General features: G+C 36.5%; 4 protein-coding genes across 5 annotated transcripts; 1 reads left to right on the top strand and 3 right to left on the bottom strand.

The window, feature by feature from the left end:
- Nucleotides 1–768: 768 nt before the first annotated feature.
- LOC118435633 (eukaryotic translation initiation factor 2-alpha kinase 3-like) lies at nt 769–5349 on the bottom strand. The gene is made up of 4 exons (XM_035851967.1): nt 5190–5349; nt 4347–4749; nt 3586–4251; nt 769–3506 (listed from the first exon to the last, which is right to left on the bottom strand). The coding sequence occupies exons 1-4, from the start codon at nt 5244–5246 to the stop codon at nt 3463–3465; spliced, it is 1170 nt and encodes a 389-aa protein (XP_035707860.1). The 5' UTR covers nt 5247–5349; the 3' UTR covers nt 769–3462.
- Nucleotides 895–3316, bottom strand: LOC110850493. The gene is made up of 3 exons (XM_022097929.1): nt 2711–3316; nt 2446–2668; nt 895–2366 (listed from the first exon to the last, which is right to left on the bottom strand). The coding sequence occupies exons 1-3, from the start codon at nt 3314–3316 to the stop codon at nt 895–897; spliced, it is 2301 nt and encodes a 766-aa protein (XP_021953621.1).
- Nucleotides 5350–6029: 680 nt separating the features above from the next.
- Nucleotides 6030–10118, bottom strand: LOC118435782. Of its 2 annotated transcripts, none has more exons than XM_035852199.1 (4): nt 10059–10118; nt 9897–9982; nt 8491–9083; nt 6030–7999 (listed from the first exon to the last, which is right to left on the bottom strand). In XM_035852199.1, exons 3-4 carry the CDS (start codon nt 8916–8918, stop codon nt 7345–7347), a joined length of 1083 nt encoding a protein of 360 aa, XP_035708092.1. In that variant the 5' UTR covers nt 8919–9083; nt 9897–9982; nt 10059–10118; the 3' UTR covers nt 6030–7344. The 2 variants fall into 2 exon arrangements, with proteins under 2 accessions (XP_035708092.1, XP_035708091.1); XM_035852198.1 differs by having other exon boundaries at nt 9901–9982.
- A 1722-nt stretch (nt 10119–11840) lies between these two features.
- On the top strand, nt 11841–13425 carry LOC118435818 (transcription factor IIIA-like). The gene is made up of 2 exons (XM_035852259.1): nt 11841–12398; nt 13002–13425. The coding sequence occupies exons 1-2, from the start codon at nt 11948–11950 to the stop codon at nt 13013–13015; spliced, it is 465 nt and encodes a 154-aa protein (XP_035708152.1). The 5' UTR covers nt 11841–11947; the 3' UTR covers nt 13016–13425.
- The last annotated feature ends 1488 nt before the right edge of the window (nt 13426–14913 follow it).

Here is a 14913-nt window from a genome sequence, read left to right as displayed (position 1 = left end):
GTAAATGAGTATGTGTAAAACACCGGGCACCCTCTGGAATGAGTCCGAGAGTGTAGTAGGTTTGAGTGGCTCTGAGAAATAAGACTGGAAGTTACATTTACATTTACATTTACATTCTTACATTTACATTCTTTACTTTTTTACATTCTTTAATACACCTTAAATATGCACAAATAATTAAAAACATTATTCAAGTATTCAGAAACAAAGTACTCAAAACTAATATAAAATGTTATCAGGCAGTCTTTCCAAACCGTTGTTTGGCATATCGTCATTGTAATTCTAAATAGAGCTAAGTGCAGTGCGTGCTTAATTTTAAATAAAGCTAAGTGCAGTAGGTTCTTAATTTTAAAAAGAGCTAATTGCACTTGTTTTAACTATAGTGTTTATTGTGCAGTTAGCTCTTTTTAAAATTAAGACCTTACTGCACTTAGCTCTATTTAAAATTAAGCATTCACTGCACTTAGCTCTATTTGAAATTAGAACGACGATATTATTGATAGAAATATAGTTGGTAGGAAAGAAGTAGAGTCTTTTTTAGTTGAAGAGAGATATAGCATAGCAGCATTAAAAAAGGCTCAAAATTGAAATTTATACTGTAAAGTGGATTATGGAGAGATTTCAACTAGTGACCAAAATACCTACGTAGTTGGGTTCATGAACGAGGAAATAAGATGCCAATAAACCGTTCAAAAAATAATGTGTTTGTGAAACTGACTTCATTTCAGTTGAAGAATTTCACTGAAGACGAATGGAAGAAAGGAGGAATTGATGGAAGAATTTCAGTGGAATTTATGCAATACAAAACAGGAGCAATAAAGCAGAACGTATTACATGATGATACAACTAATATGAATTAATTGATAACATTGATGCATATTTAACTACACCTTTTCATAAGATGTTCTTCCCCTCTAAAATTTCTTTCGTATCTTGAAATAAGTTTTTAAAATCTTCGTCTTCCTCAACTTGCCCATCGAAGTCTAATATTTCCTTAAATATTTTCCGAGCTTTCTCCCTTTCTCCACATTTAGTTAAACAATCCGCAAAACTGTACTGAGCAAACAGAGTTTTCTTACAATCCCTCCCGAAAACGGTACTTCTAGCGATAAAAACCTCTTCCATAATAATCTTTGCTCTTTCAAAGTTTTCCATGTTATATAAAACCAAGCCGACAGCTTCCTTCGTTGAAATAGTGGATGGATGCAAATCCCCATAAATTATTTGAAATTCGTGTAAAACTTGTTCATAACTTGTTAATGCCTGTACAAAATTTTCCTCCACTTCTGACACTTGCGCAAGGAAAAACTTTGTTACCAAAGTAGTTGGGTGTTTGTCGCCAAAATTTTCCATATTCGCGATCAGTACAAACTCCAACATTTTTCTGATTTCGGGTGTGTGATTTGTGTCGTCGTTTCCATTTTCTAGTAAATACACAGCCAGATCCTTCAAAGATTGTAGAGTTGTTGGATGTCGTTCCCCTAAGGATCTTACTTGAACGGAGTGAACATGTTTGTAAACGTTACTCACAGCCTGGACTAAGTTGTGGTTGTGTGGATAAATTTGCGAGATGGTTTTCGCAAGCCAAATTTTCGTTTCCAAAGTCACCGCATCTTCTTCCCCAAACATTTTTGTGCGAATTTCCAATAATTCTTGAAATATTTCTTTGGCTTCGGAAAATCTGTCTTGATCATAATAAATTGCAGCTATGTTTTGTTTTGCTGTACACGTTTCCTTTTCATCCTGTAAATTTGACCAAAATGCTAAAACTTCGTTAAAAAAGGAAAGAGCATGATCACATTCATTCAATTCCTGTAGAGTAAGTGCGTAGTTTCCTTTAATTCGATTTTTCGTAATTTCATCTTCTTCAAATTCTATTTTTAATAAGGTTTCAAATCCAACTTTTGCTTCCTGGAACATTCCAAGGTCGTGGAAAGCTGAAACTATCCGTTGCTTGATGTCAAGGTTGATCCAGTGGTTTGGAGGGAATTTTTTGGAACATATGTTCCCCAGACGTTTCCACTCTTCTAAGGTTTCATTTGCCTTTCCTTCATCACTTAATGCAGAAATATACCAGTTTCTCATGGCAAGCGTGTGCTCATGCTGTCGTCCAAAACAACTTCTAAAAACAGCCAAATTGTGTAGCAGATACTCCTTGAAATTATTCGTAGAACGAAGCAAGTAATTGAAATCGAGAATGTAATCGACGTATTTCTCAACCAAATTATGGTACGAAAGTGTGTGTTTGATTAATGTTGCAATAATTGGAATCCAGCTTTCCGCTCTTATTGACATTAAGGATTGAAAAATGCCAAGAATTTCGTCCAGAAAATCTGCACCATTTGGAAAACTTAAAAGTAAATACGCTGCGATCACAATGGAGATAAAATCCCCCCGATTCTCATTTTGGATTGAGATCAGATTAAAGTTGTAGCAACTTGATACCCTCTTCTATCTCGGTGTAGGATACGTTTGGGAGAAGCTGTTGGAAAATGTTGCGCTCCATCTCCACTGATATTTTATTCGGGTGGATGTAATACAAAAAAGACAAGATTGTCATAGAAACGTTATTCTTATTGTGAAATTTCTTAATGTGAACTATAGAGAGTCCAAATGTTGACAGGGTGGCCATAACGGAGTTGCTTGTTCCATAGCCAAAACCCTTTATCTTTTTTTGCAAAGGTTTTAAACGGTGTATAGAAGTTAGTACCTTCCTAGTGTATAACGTTATACCGAATGGTATCTCTATATTTTTAAATTTTTTCCAAGCCTTAATGACTTTTATGGCGATGGTAAGAGCTGCCGGGGTGAAATGTAGGGCATAAAGAAGTTTTACAAGTTTTTCGTCAAGTTCTGGGTATTCCCCGAGTTCCGAATTTAATAGGCGTAGTCCGTCCTGAAAACTTAGCGGCTTTAAGGCCGTCAAATTATCTGTAGTTGGAGACAAACTTGAGGGTAAGAAGGTACTGAAATTAGTCGTTATGATGAAAAGTAGTTCGCTTTCTTGGATAAATTTGGCAAGGTTGTTGCTAGTTTTCCGGTCCAATGTATTATCATCATTTGTGTATAAATCATCAAGTATAATTATTGTTTGTGTTCCTTTAAGAATACTGCACAAATCTTTTAAAATGTCCTCCGTATCTCGGATGAAATTGATGGCACCTGGTTGTCTGGTTGGAATGTCTAGTTCTGCACAAAGGTTAAACAACTGTGCCTCAAATAAGTCTTGAGTTGAGGATTCTAACCAAATTTTGGAGTAGTTTTCAAGATGCGGGGAATATGTAAGGAACTTGTGGACTAACATGGTTTTACCCATGCTTATTTTGGAACACTTTCCGGAATTTTTTATAATTGTGAAATTACTTTCTTTATCAAATAGAAGTTTTGTTAAGTTTTTCAGCTCGGCTTCTCTCCCATAAGTTTTTGACGTGTTTAGTAATTCATTTCCTCCTTTGTAAAATATTAAGGGACTTCAGTATAAATCTCCAAAGCTTGCGGTCTTTCATCTATGAGTTGAATAAAATATTTATTTTAATAAAATATCATTATTGAACTTAAACAATATCAACGGTTAAAGCATCGCACCTGGATTACGGCAGAGCATTTTTTGAATAACTGAAAAATATTTTCTTCTTGTCACATCGTCCATAAGTATCGTGTCTTGTTCGTAGATACTGCTGGTTTCGTGGGTTTGAAGTCTCAAGTAACGGAAATATTCAATACACTTAAAATCCGAAGAAAATTTGCACAAGGTGAAAATATAGATTAGCGCCAATGAGTAAATATCAGTTTTAGTTGTGTACGGCAGTTGCTCATACATCTCCGGGCTCTTGTAAGACTCCGTCCCTTTAAAGCTTTGTGATGAAAATTCTTCTTCTTTCCCCGAACCAGTTACGTCCAGCTCGCTCAAGTCAAAGTTAAAGCCTCCAAGTTCATCGGCTGAAGAACCAAACTTTGTAGAAATTCCAAAATCTGCAATCTTCCAAATAACCAAGTTTCTTCCGCCACCTTTTGTCGCGTAAATATTGTCTGGTTTTAGGTCTCTGTGAATTATTCCTTTAGCGTGTATGGCACTCAGTCCTTTCGCAGTTTGTGAAATTATTCTTGGGCATTCAATAAGCCTTTCGCGGTCAGTTGCATTTTTCACAAAATCCTTAAGTGTCTCTTGGTTACATAATTCCATTTGAATGTAAAGGAATGTCGAATTTTTGGTTGAATCGGAAAAATATGATTTAGATGAGCTCCATAAATCTTAGAAAAATTCATTAAATATTTAGTTCAACATCCACTTTTCCGTTTAGAAATGTCTTTAGAATAACGTTCATTTATAGATAAAGTTCACTAACCTGAATCATCGCTGCTTTCTTCGGTACTTTCGTCTCTATTATTTCCCATACACAAGCTTAAAAGTTCCCTGATTTTGTTAGTTTTGAATTTTTCCGACCCAGGACCCTCAACCCAGTGACTGTGATACCTGACCACAAAAGAGCTGTTAATTCCACTCTGCAACTTAATCTCTCTTAAAAGCTTCTCAAGAAGAGCAGATTCATCTTCTTCATTTTGACTTCGTAGTTTTGATAAGGCTGCGAGCACATTAATTTGTTTAATGGCGTAAGGAATAAAGTCCAGGCGATGTCGAGCTTTGAAAACCCTGCCGAACGATCCTCTACCCAGGGGTTCCGCTTCCATTAGTTGGAAACCAATTGTAGTTGACCATGGTGGGTTTAGATCAGTTATGGATACATTTCCCTATACGCAAAATTCCTATTAATTGTATCAATATAAACTATGAGCGTACACACGTCCGCCTTCGCATATTTCGTAAATTGAGGAATTGTAACATGACTTTGTGAGATTTCGCAAAACTTTTGCTGGAAAACTATGGAATTTTTTGGCAAATTTACGCAGCAAATGCGCATGCTCTGATATATTTCGCAAAGTTATTTCGCAAACTTCTCTTCAGCATTAGCAGCCAGAAATACATGGAAAGTTTCCATTAGAAACAATGCCAAAATAGGTGTTGTTATAAAGATTTGCGAGATTTGCAAGATTTGAGAAGTCATGTTTTGCTAGTCCCCTAACGACAATAACTTTTTTAGCTTCGCAAGTTTTCTAAATGAGTTGCGATGCGAAATAAGACGTAGTCGTGAGTACGCCCTATGTAAAAGTTTATTTAATATTGAACTTACCAAATTATTAGACCCAGTTAGACAAGTTTTCGGCCTCGTTTGAAGTAATGATTGCATTTTTTACAAAATGTGTATTATATTTGTTCTCGTATTGAGCAGCAATCAGGTGGCGTATTTTGTGAGGATTGATTATTTTCATGCATAAGAGGGTCTTCTTATCCAGCTGGACACGAATGTATGTATGTACATAAATTTATATTCCAATACATTAGTGGGATGCAGTATTTTGCCTTGCTCAATTTTACTTATGGACAATCCGACTACACACTGGTTAACATTGCTACTCACATTACGCATACCTATACTTAAGTAGTACTGCTTCAGTATAATTACTACAGAATGCGTCAAATTGGATTGATCAGTAGAGAGACCTGTACTTATATGGTAAAATGGTAGGTAAAACCTCCAGCCAAATCCATGTTATGTGTATACATACATATATCGTTGCACATAATGCTTATATTGGCGTAAGGTGCAATAATATTTCGCTGCATGCAGCTAAGCAATATATTAGCATAACAAGCGTTACGCTAAATGGGATAAAGTACTGGGAAGTCACTTTTATTATCCGAATATGATTAGATTACGTAGGGTTGTTGGACTGACAAAATCTGACGGGATGGACGCATTCCAAAAGTCTTGTTAGGCAGAAATCAGACATCCCCCTGCCACAGAGAAATTCTCGAAAATTTCATTAACCTGGATTTGTGATGACGTGGATTGAAAAAAATCGGCTGGTGAAAGCAATACGCATTTCTTTCGACATAGGGTTACAGTGAAAGCCAAGACCTTCACGGACAAAGTTTTCAAACCCATTGTAAAACCATCGAGAAGTTTAAATATTTGCAAATCACGTGTAAATTTTATTTTCATAATAAATATGTTTATTGTTACACTTACTTATAAAAATGGTTATTCGCAACACAAACCTGTGATAAGAGCGAAAGAGGAATTTCGAATGGAAGTTGACATACGTATGTTAATTGGATAGCAATTAGTTAAATGAGAAATAAATGTTTGCTTTAATTTGAAGAAAAAGATACTAAAACAAAGAAGGGAAATGTGGGAAGTTTTCCCGCATGACTTTGCCTCCGTTTTGTCCATCATCATCAGAGGGTGGATATATATGGACTTATGGAATTGTGCAAAATAAATGTGCATGTACTAATATGTGCCTAAAAACCCGGAAAATATCCACATAAAATAGGCATGTTTTTCAACTTAAATTGTCTACTTTATTTATAAGAATATAGTTGCGAGGAAACCTTAATTTCTGAATGAAGAAAAATATTTTTACATCAAAATTTTTGAAATATCTATTAGAATATTTATACTTGGAAAAATAGTCGAAACATACAAAAATATGTATGTATGAAAAATCCTCAAAATATGAAAAAAAGGAATATGTACTAAAATTTTAAAATACAGAAAATATGGATATACGAACTTTTAGTACGATCTGATTTGGTATTTCAAAGTCATAAATACATACATACCGCATAGATAACCGCGGTCTGATCATCATCTGGCTCTATACCAGCCCGACTGTGCATACTTTGTGCCAAGTTCTCGTCAATACACCAGGTTTTCTATGTATGACTTGGCCTGTATCATGTAGCGATAAAGAAGATAAAAAAGGGAACGTCCATATAGTACGTCATCATTTTTGTGGGTTGGTGGTTTGGATCTTCTTGTCTTTCCCATATTAAAATTACCCACCGCTTAACGTGGGGTGCGTGGGTGCTAAAATAGGTAATTTTTGATCACATAATATATGGATGGCCCCTTATCTGGGTTTCTGCCTGACTCGAATTGCAACTTTTCACTTAATGTGTCCCTCATGCAAAGCTCGCTTATGAAAAAATACGATTTAAATTACATAAATGAATTCAACCGAAAGGTAAGCTACACAAAATTAACATTTTTTTGCACTTCTTAAAATCTAGAAATATTTAACATGAAAATATCAAATTTTACGATTTTGGTCTCGCAAAAAGCCCGACTACTCTTACACAAACAAGTTAGTTATAATTTTTAAATATTATTTCATGGAAATAATTAATAATCCGATTACTCTGATTTAAACAATTTACGTATGTATAATTAGGAAATATTATTGGTTTGGACATGTAATTAATTACTAATTGATCCTAAATTATGGGCTACACTTCTTAATTAACTGAACATACTCATTACCCGCGTTCGGAAAAAGGCGTGGAAGTCGGGTATACTTATCGGATATCTTCCCCTCTCTTAATTTATCTTTCGTATCGTGTTCCTCAAACTCAAAATATTTTACAGTCTTACAAACGTAGGCCGGATTTCGAAAATCGTACGGAAACCAGGCTTTAAAACTGGTCGCTGACCACGTCCCCCGTCCTCCAAGGGCATCACATTGGAAACTTTCCAATTTTGGGAAATGGTATCGGTAGTCGATCCCACCGTAATAATTTTTCGCCAAAATTAGTCCCACCTGTCGGCCCGGGGTGGCCGTGGAGAAGGCGCGTTTTACAAAGTAAATCTCCACGTCGCCAGGCTGCATGGAAAATGAAAATTTTTTCAAGGCAGGAAACCCCGGGAACAGAAGGAATCCTGGGGCAAATTGGGCGTGTATTTGGAGACTGAGCTCCGTCAAGGTGGCGGCGTGGCGGGAGAGGAGGATGTACAAGGCGGACATGGCTCGATCCGGGGATAGGATCGAGGTCATAGTTAGTTTGGAAAGGTGGCCGGTGGGGAGTTGGAGTAAGGGGTGTAACTCGTCCGGAGTTAGGGGAGCCGAGCTGCAGGGAAGAGTTAGCTGGGTGATGGTGCTAAAATAAATAAAATTCCAAAATTAAGGGGTGGTTTGGTTATGATTGGATTTTTGCCCCAAAATTAAGGAGTGATTATGTATATTAGAGTGATTTGATTTTTCCTCCTCGTCCTCATTTTTTAGGGAGACGAGTAAAAAAAAGGGGAGTGGAAGGTGTTTTTGCTCCAAAATGAGGGGAGTGGGGTAAAAATCTGAGGATTTTGTGAGGAGGGGACAAACATACATAAACCTAAACAAACTGAGGGGACTTGATAAAAAGTCCCAACTCTGGTTGGTAAGATATAGGAGCCATACACATATTGCGTCGTCAAAAAGTACCCACCAACCCAACCTACATGTACATTAAGGGATTGGGAATTTTTACGTGGGAAGGGTTAAAAGAAAAAAAAAATTGTTTAATAAACCGGGACATTTTATCAAAACGTGGACATTTTCGGGACAAATTTTGAAAAACGGGCATGTCCGGGTCACCCAATTAGTGACTTTTACCTTTCGTTGATGGAATCTTTGCTGGAAAATAGGACACGGAGTAGATTCCCAGAAACGGTTAGATTCTTCAGGGCCGGGAATGCTGTCAGAATTCCGGTAAAAAATGTATCATTTCCGCTTTTATCCTCCCCTTCGGCCGGGTTCCGTCTCGAGAGGGAAAGTCGCGTCACTTTGGGAAATTTGTGACTCCACGGCAATTCCTCCATGGAAACTTTGAAGGCGTCAAAATCCATGGATAACTCTTCTAACGTTTCCCTCGAGCTGGATAGAATTCCCAGTAACAAATCCAGCTCGGCCTGTCCCCCGATTCGGATCGAGAGTCTCCGGAATTGGAGGGTTTTCAGGAATAAGGAGTAATCCATATTTTGAGCCGGGTCCAAATCCGAACCGAATTTGATCGAGACGTTGTGCAACTGGTAGAAGGACATGGTTTCAGTGAAGTGGTCTTGATGGCGGGAGAGTTCCGGACAGGTGAGGTAGAGTGTGGAACGTTTTCGGAATTCGGGTAACACCCCGGAATTCCAAGCGGTGTCGACCAGTCGGCAAGATAAGAGGTCGGGGACTGGGAGAAATTTGGAGATGCGGTGGACCACCTGGACAGAGTAAAAGTATTTTATATTTTGTTATAAAATCTCGCTGGGGCTGTACAAATGTTACGGCATCGAAACTTTTCGATTTTAGCATTCACCTGCCCTCCGTGTACATAATGGGATAGGGACTGTTAACGCGGGAAAAATTAGAATATGACTTTGTAAATCTACTAAAAGATCTATTCTTGGAATTTTTTCCATGGATTTTTGAAATTTCTCTGGATGGAAACGGTAATGATGAGTTTCCGAAATAAGAACTTGTCCAATTGCTAAGAAAAATTTGTGTAAAAAAATCCCATGCATTCCCAAAAAAATTCTAGACACCACGGAAATTATGCAAAACTTGACGCTATATAATGCTTATAAGCACAGCGACTGGGTGGGCACTAAAAGCAAATTCCCACCCTTAAATATTCCCATATTCTTCTACGTTTTAACTTGCTTGAACTTTTTAAACTTAGAAATATATCGATATAATTTAGGTTATTCTCGCAGTGTAAGTTTTTTTGCAGTGCTTGTAATGCCTTATCAGTGATAAGTTATCACTACCTAAACTGACTGTACCTACATGTTTTTGAATTTCGTAATGATTATTCTTCAATTTTTCGCAAGGTAGTAATTTTTTTTACACAATTTTAGCATAAATGCTTTCCCACAATATTCATTGCAAGTACAAAAATCACCTTATTGAACTACTCAAATTAAAAACCATGACAACGGTAGTATTAGAAATTATCTTCCAAATAGCATTCAAGAGTTTTAAATTTATAAATAAATAAATTAGTTTTTAATTTAAATTAAAAATTGAATATTTACATACGTCTCCGTTTAATTGTGGCGTTAACTCGGTCATTTTTAAGTGGAGTCGAAATGGAAATTTTGTCGGCCAGCCGGAACCTCTCCTATTTTTAAAAAAATACACTAATGATTCCTAGTTTTTACAAAATTAATTAAAAACTTTAATTAAATGACACCCACCACGTGGTTATTATAAAGCAAGTGTATACATTTACAAAGTTGCTGGAAGAAAGCAGCTCACAGTTTAGTCTTCTCTTCCCTACTCTGCATTTTTCCTCTTTGTTCTTCTACGGGAAACGCTATGGTTTAATAGCATGCAAAGTTATTTTAAAAAACTCTTTAATTTTGAAAATTTTGCAAACAAATTTTACAAACTGTGTGATTGAAATAATTTTTGGAATATTTTTATATTGTGGACATGTTTTGAATATTTACATAAAAATTTAAGAAATTATATTGAACTTATTATTTTATACTTTCCAAGTTAAATGTAACACGAAGCAGGCAGGTAAAAGACTGAGAATAGAAAAAAAATTCTGGTTAAGTTACATACACAAGGAACGGGCATATATTCCGTCGTCATTTTAGTTAATGGATGGTTCGGGGTTTCCTATCTTTCCCATGTTAACATTCCCTATCCCTTAACGTGGGTGGATACTCAACTCTAAAATTTTTGATGACATAATATATACATGACCCCATTGGTTAAAACACAAGTAGCATCGCTGCTATCTACGCCTCATCCCCTTTTCACCCGGCCCAGGTGTGGGTACATATTATCCAGGAATGTTTTGTTGTAAAGGAGCATTTCTAGTAATAAGGTGATTCAATTTTTTTCGTGTAATATTCTAGAAAGTTAAGAATCATTCAAAAAATATCCAAAAAATTCTACAAATACTTTTTCAAATTCGGGGGACATACTAAAAAAATGGATTCAACGACATCAGTTTTTCGTTTTAAGTGTCAATCCTGTGGCAAGATTTTCCAGTATAGATCTGCCCTGGATAGACACGTGGTCTGCCATGCGGATGCGAGGGTGAAATGTGAGGTGAGTTATTTATGATCAACTTAATTAATTCGAGTTGCCATTGACACACAAGTTTGCGAATTTTGGCGAATTGAATACACATAGCTTTTGGTGGTTAAAACGTTTCCCATTTCGTAATAAAAAACATAATTATGTCAATTTGGTAAATTTCAGTTACTTCACTACGGAAGTTTTGCGTCTGAAATTTACCAAATACATACTAAAATACAGGGTGGTTTAAATGTCATGCTACAATGGAAAATTTTTCAATGGGAAAGAATAATAAATTTCCATTAGTTATCAAAATGTTGTCTCTAAAATTCAACATTTTAGGAAATTTGTCATCAGTGTTCCACCAGTTTTGATAATAATTAATAAAAAATCTCAATCCCAATTCTTTCAAAATCATCGCTCAGCGAAACCGCTTCTGCAGTTTGAACCGCACGTGGTCATGATTGCTCTCCTTTTCTAACTTAATTAATGTGAACCCTTCCACTCAGGTGGGAACCTTAGGAAAGTTCACCTGGAGGTAGTGAAGGTTAGAGGTGTAACAAAGCGATTGGTTCCCTTAAGTCACGTGTGGTTCAAACTGCAAAGCGGTTTCGCTGAGCGATGATTTTGACAATAACTACTTGAGATTTAGGGACGTTTGTCGTTGAAAAATTTGCCATTGTAGCGTAACATTTAAACCACCCTGTATATTTATGTACATAATAATTTCAAAAATTCCAAAACCAAACCTGTATCAAGTTTATTACTAAATCGTACTTTGTACATGTACATAAAATATCACACAATTACAAATCGGAAAAGCTGACTGCAAAGGAGTCGCAGATCTAAAAATTGCATAACCTTATATAGCTCGTAACTTTTATCATACATAGTACGCACTTGGAATTTAATTAGCTGATTAATTAATTACAAAATCTATCGAATTCCCAGCAGGAAATAACTCTTATTAATTGAATTAAATACGGAATCGCTATTAAGTTAAAAAAAGTGGTTACCGCAGTGGGATCCGAACCCACGACCTCCCGTTTTCATGACGGATGCTCTAACCTCTGCTCTGAAAACTCTTATTAATTTTCAGATTTGCAAAAAACTTTATACACACTCAACTAGCTTGGAGAAACACATTGAGCGAAGTCACGCTACGCCCCGAGCACGTGTCTCATGCAGCATTTGCCACCGAACATTTTCGCACAGTTCACATCTACTCCGACACAAGAGAAGTATTCATGCCAAAGTCCGACCCTGTTTCCCATGCACGTTCGACGGATGTCAGAAGCGGTACAGACATAAAGCGGATTTAGGAGTGCACGTGAAAATTCACCGAAAATCCGGATCGGTTTCCGTGCACCCTTTGTGGATCCGAATTTCCGCAGAGAAAGCAACTCGATCGACACATTGGGACCCATACGAAGGAGAAGACCTTCAAGTGCACCACGTGTGGGAGGAGTTTCGCTTTGAATGGAACTTTGCAGGATCACATGGTAAGGGTTTCGTCACACTGCAGATAAAAATTTTGAGACGAATCGTCACCCCGAGGAGGTAGGTCTATTTTTGAGTAATGATTCAGGGGATGTTGGGTCACCAGTGGGAAATGAGGCAATAATTCGTGTCCCAATCAGACGCTATTAAAAAAAATCAATACTTTTATGTATAAATAAAATCCTAAATTAAGATATAGATGTTCATTTTTTAAAATAACGGCGTCATGTATGTATGCTTCATACACGAGTTTTTACCTTATTTCTAAATGGTGACGAATCATCTCTGTAATCAGTACACAAAAATAGAGCACCCCCGCGGGTGCCGATTCGTCTCAAATTTATTTGCAGGGTTCGCAATTCGTTTTCGTTCTAAAATTGACAAGATCAATGGCACGGCGGGTAAAATCGGTTTTCTTGATTTTGTAAAAACCGATATTCAATTAACACGTTTTACAATTTCAAAGACGGTTTTACACTTTAGTAAAGAGCGTTTCGTAAAAGACGGCTTTTACAAACTCAGTCAAAAATCGGTTTTCCGTTGCGCATCCTGCAAATGTTTATAATTATTAAGTTGAGTAATTATAATTATCGACTTTTTTTCAGGCTCGGCACGTTGAGAAATCTAATCGAAAATTCGTTCCGTGTAATCGATGTGATTCAAGATTTTTTAGCAGAAATGGTTTTAATCGACACATCCGAGATTATAACGAAAACCGAAAGAATTTCCGATGCAAGTTTTGCGACCAGAGGTTTGGATCCGTTTGTGCTTTGAGGGGACATGTCAGAGACAAGGGTAATTTTGAGAAGAAGCATGCCTGCTATTTCTGTGGAAATAAGTTCCAAACATGGCCCGAGTTGGTGAAACACTTGGGCAGAATTCACACACTTGAAAAATGATCATGCTTCCAAATTTGATCCAGTACTTCGCATTATTTATGATATTAGGATGTATGTATATTTGTTAAATAATATCATTAAATAATGCCTCGCATATCACGGCCCTCTTAATATATGCAGATTTCGAGTAAAACCATGAATTTTTTGTAACACATATTGAGAATAAATTGAGTTAAGAAATATCAATGTTACTGGGTTTTTAATTTTGCAAAATTATTTTCTAAACCCGTTCTTACTATCGCGTGCGAAAAAAATTGAAAAAATCCTTTCAAACAGTCCAAAAATATTTAATATAATGTCTTGAAGGGTGTTTTGAGCCACTTTGCTCCTGGTTCAAAATTTATAATCAAATAGTATTATAAAATATTAGGATAGAAGCCCGTCTTAAAGACGGTCCACGTTTAAAGGTTTAGACGAACACCGGAACACGCCTAACTCATTGCCTTGAACAGAACTGCCGCGATGTACTAATAAAAGTCTTTCCCTCTCCGAATCCGCCAATCGCAGCTTCCGTTACATTTTTAGTTGGAATTTAGGTTACAATTACGTTTACAATTTCAGTTATTGTTTAAAAATATTCCTCAGTAGCATAAAAAAAATCCTTCAAAATTTTTTTAACATAGCTAAGGAATTTTTTTAACGTCACTAACGATTTCTTCTAACGCTACTAAAAATTTTTTAAACCTTGCTAAGGAATTTGTTTAAGGTTGTAAGGAACAACTTGATGGTTGCAAAGGAATATTTTTAGGATAATAGCCGGAAATCATAACCGTTTAACCTACTACTTACTACTTGACAAGGTGGACTTAAATAAAATCCACAGTGAATAAACAGTGAAATTAAGTGTTTCCGCGATATGTCACACCCCCTCGCACTCAGGGGGTGTGGTTGGGGTAAAATGAAAAAAAATCGATGGCTGGGGTGAATTGAGAGTTTCATTTAAATTAAACCTACAGATGAAATATTAAAGAAATCTAGTGCTCACACTTTGTCGTGGGAGTGGCTGGGGTGAAATAAGATAAATACATTCCTTCCCTTTCACCCCTTCGTGTACTCTTTTCAAGTGCATGGCCAGATTGCTCTCACTCCAACTTCCGTACTCGCACTTGTCACAAGAATGCTTTCTTGTGACAGAACCGAGTTAAAGCATTCGAATGCCATAACTCGGTTCTTAGCGTGTGTCTCGCTTCCACATGATACCTCAGTCCTTTCGCGGATTTTAGTCTCTGGTCACAAATGGTGCAGGGGAAGTTGGCCAGATTTTCGTGAAATTTCTTAACATGATTCCACACAGTAGTCCTATCTAAGAAAGGTTTTGGGCACAATTGGCATTGAATCCGTTTTCGGGAAGATTTCTCTTTATGGGTTTCCTAGAAGTTGGGGGAAAATGAGAAAAAAAGTATTACTAACCATGTCATTTTTGGTTGAAAATCAAAATTAAATTAATCGAAATGAGACGCGGTTTGAAAATAAATGATATTATTTTGAAAATTCAAAATCTGACTGACTGGAAAGCAGTGAAAGTAGCTAATCCGAAAGAATGTATTTTTTACATCCGGTCTGAATTCTAAGGTCTTCCAAGGAAAATGTGTAGCTGGAATACTCCAACATCAAAGTA

Source organism: Folsomia candida, unplaced genomic scaffold (assembly GCF_002217175.1).
Source record: "Folsomia candida strain VU population unplaced genomic scaffold, ASM221717v1 Fcan01_Sc005, whole genome shotgun sequence".
Classification (NCBI taxonomy): domain Eukaryota; kingdom Metazoa; phylum Arthropoda; class Collembola; order Entomobryomorpha; family Isotomidae; genus Folsomia; species Folsomia candida.
This window is presented reverse-complemented; position numbering and strand designations above follow the sequence as displayed.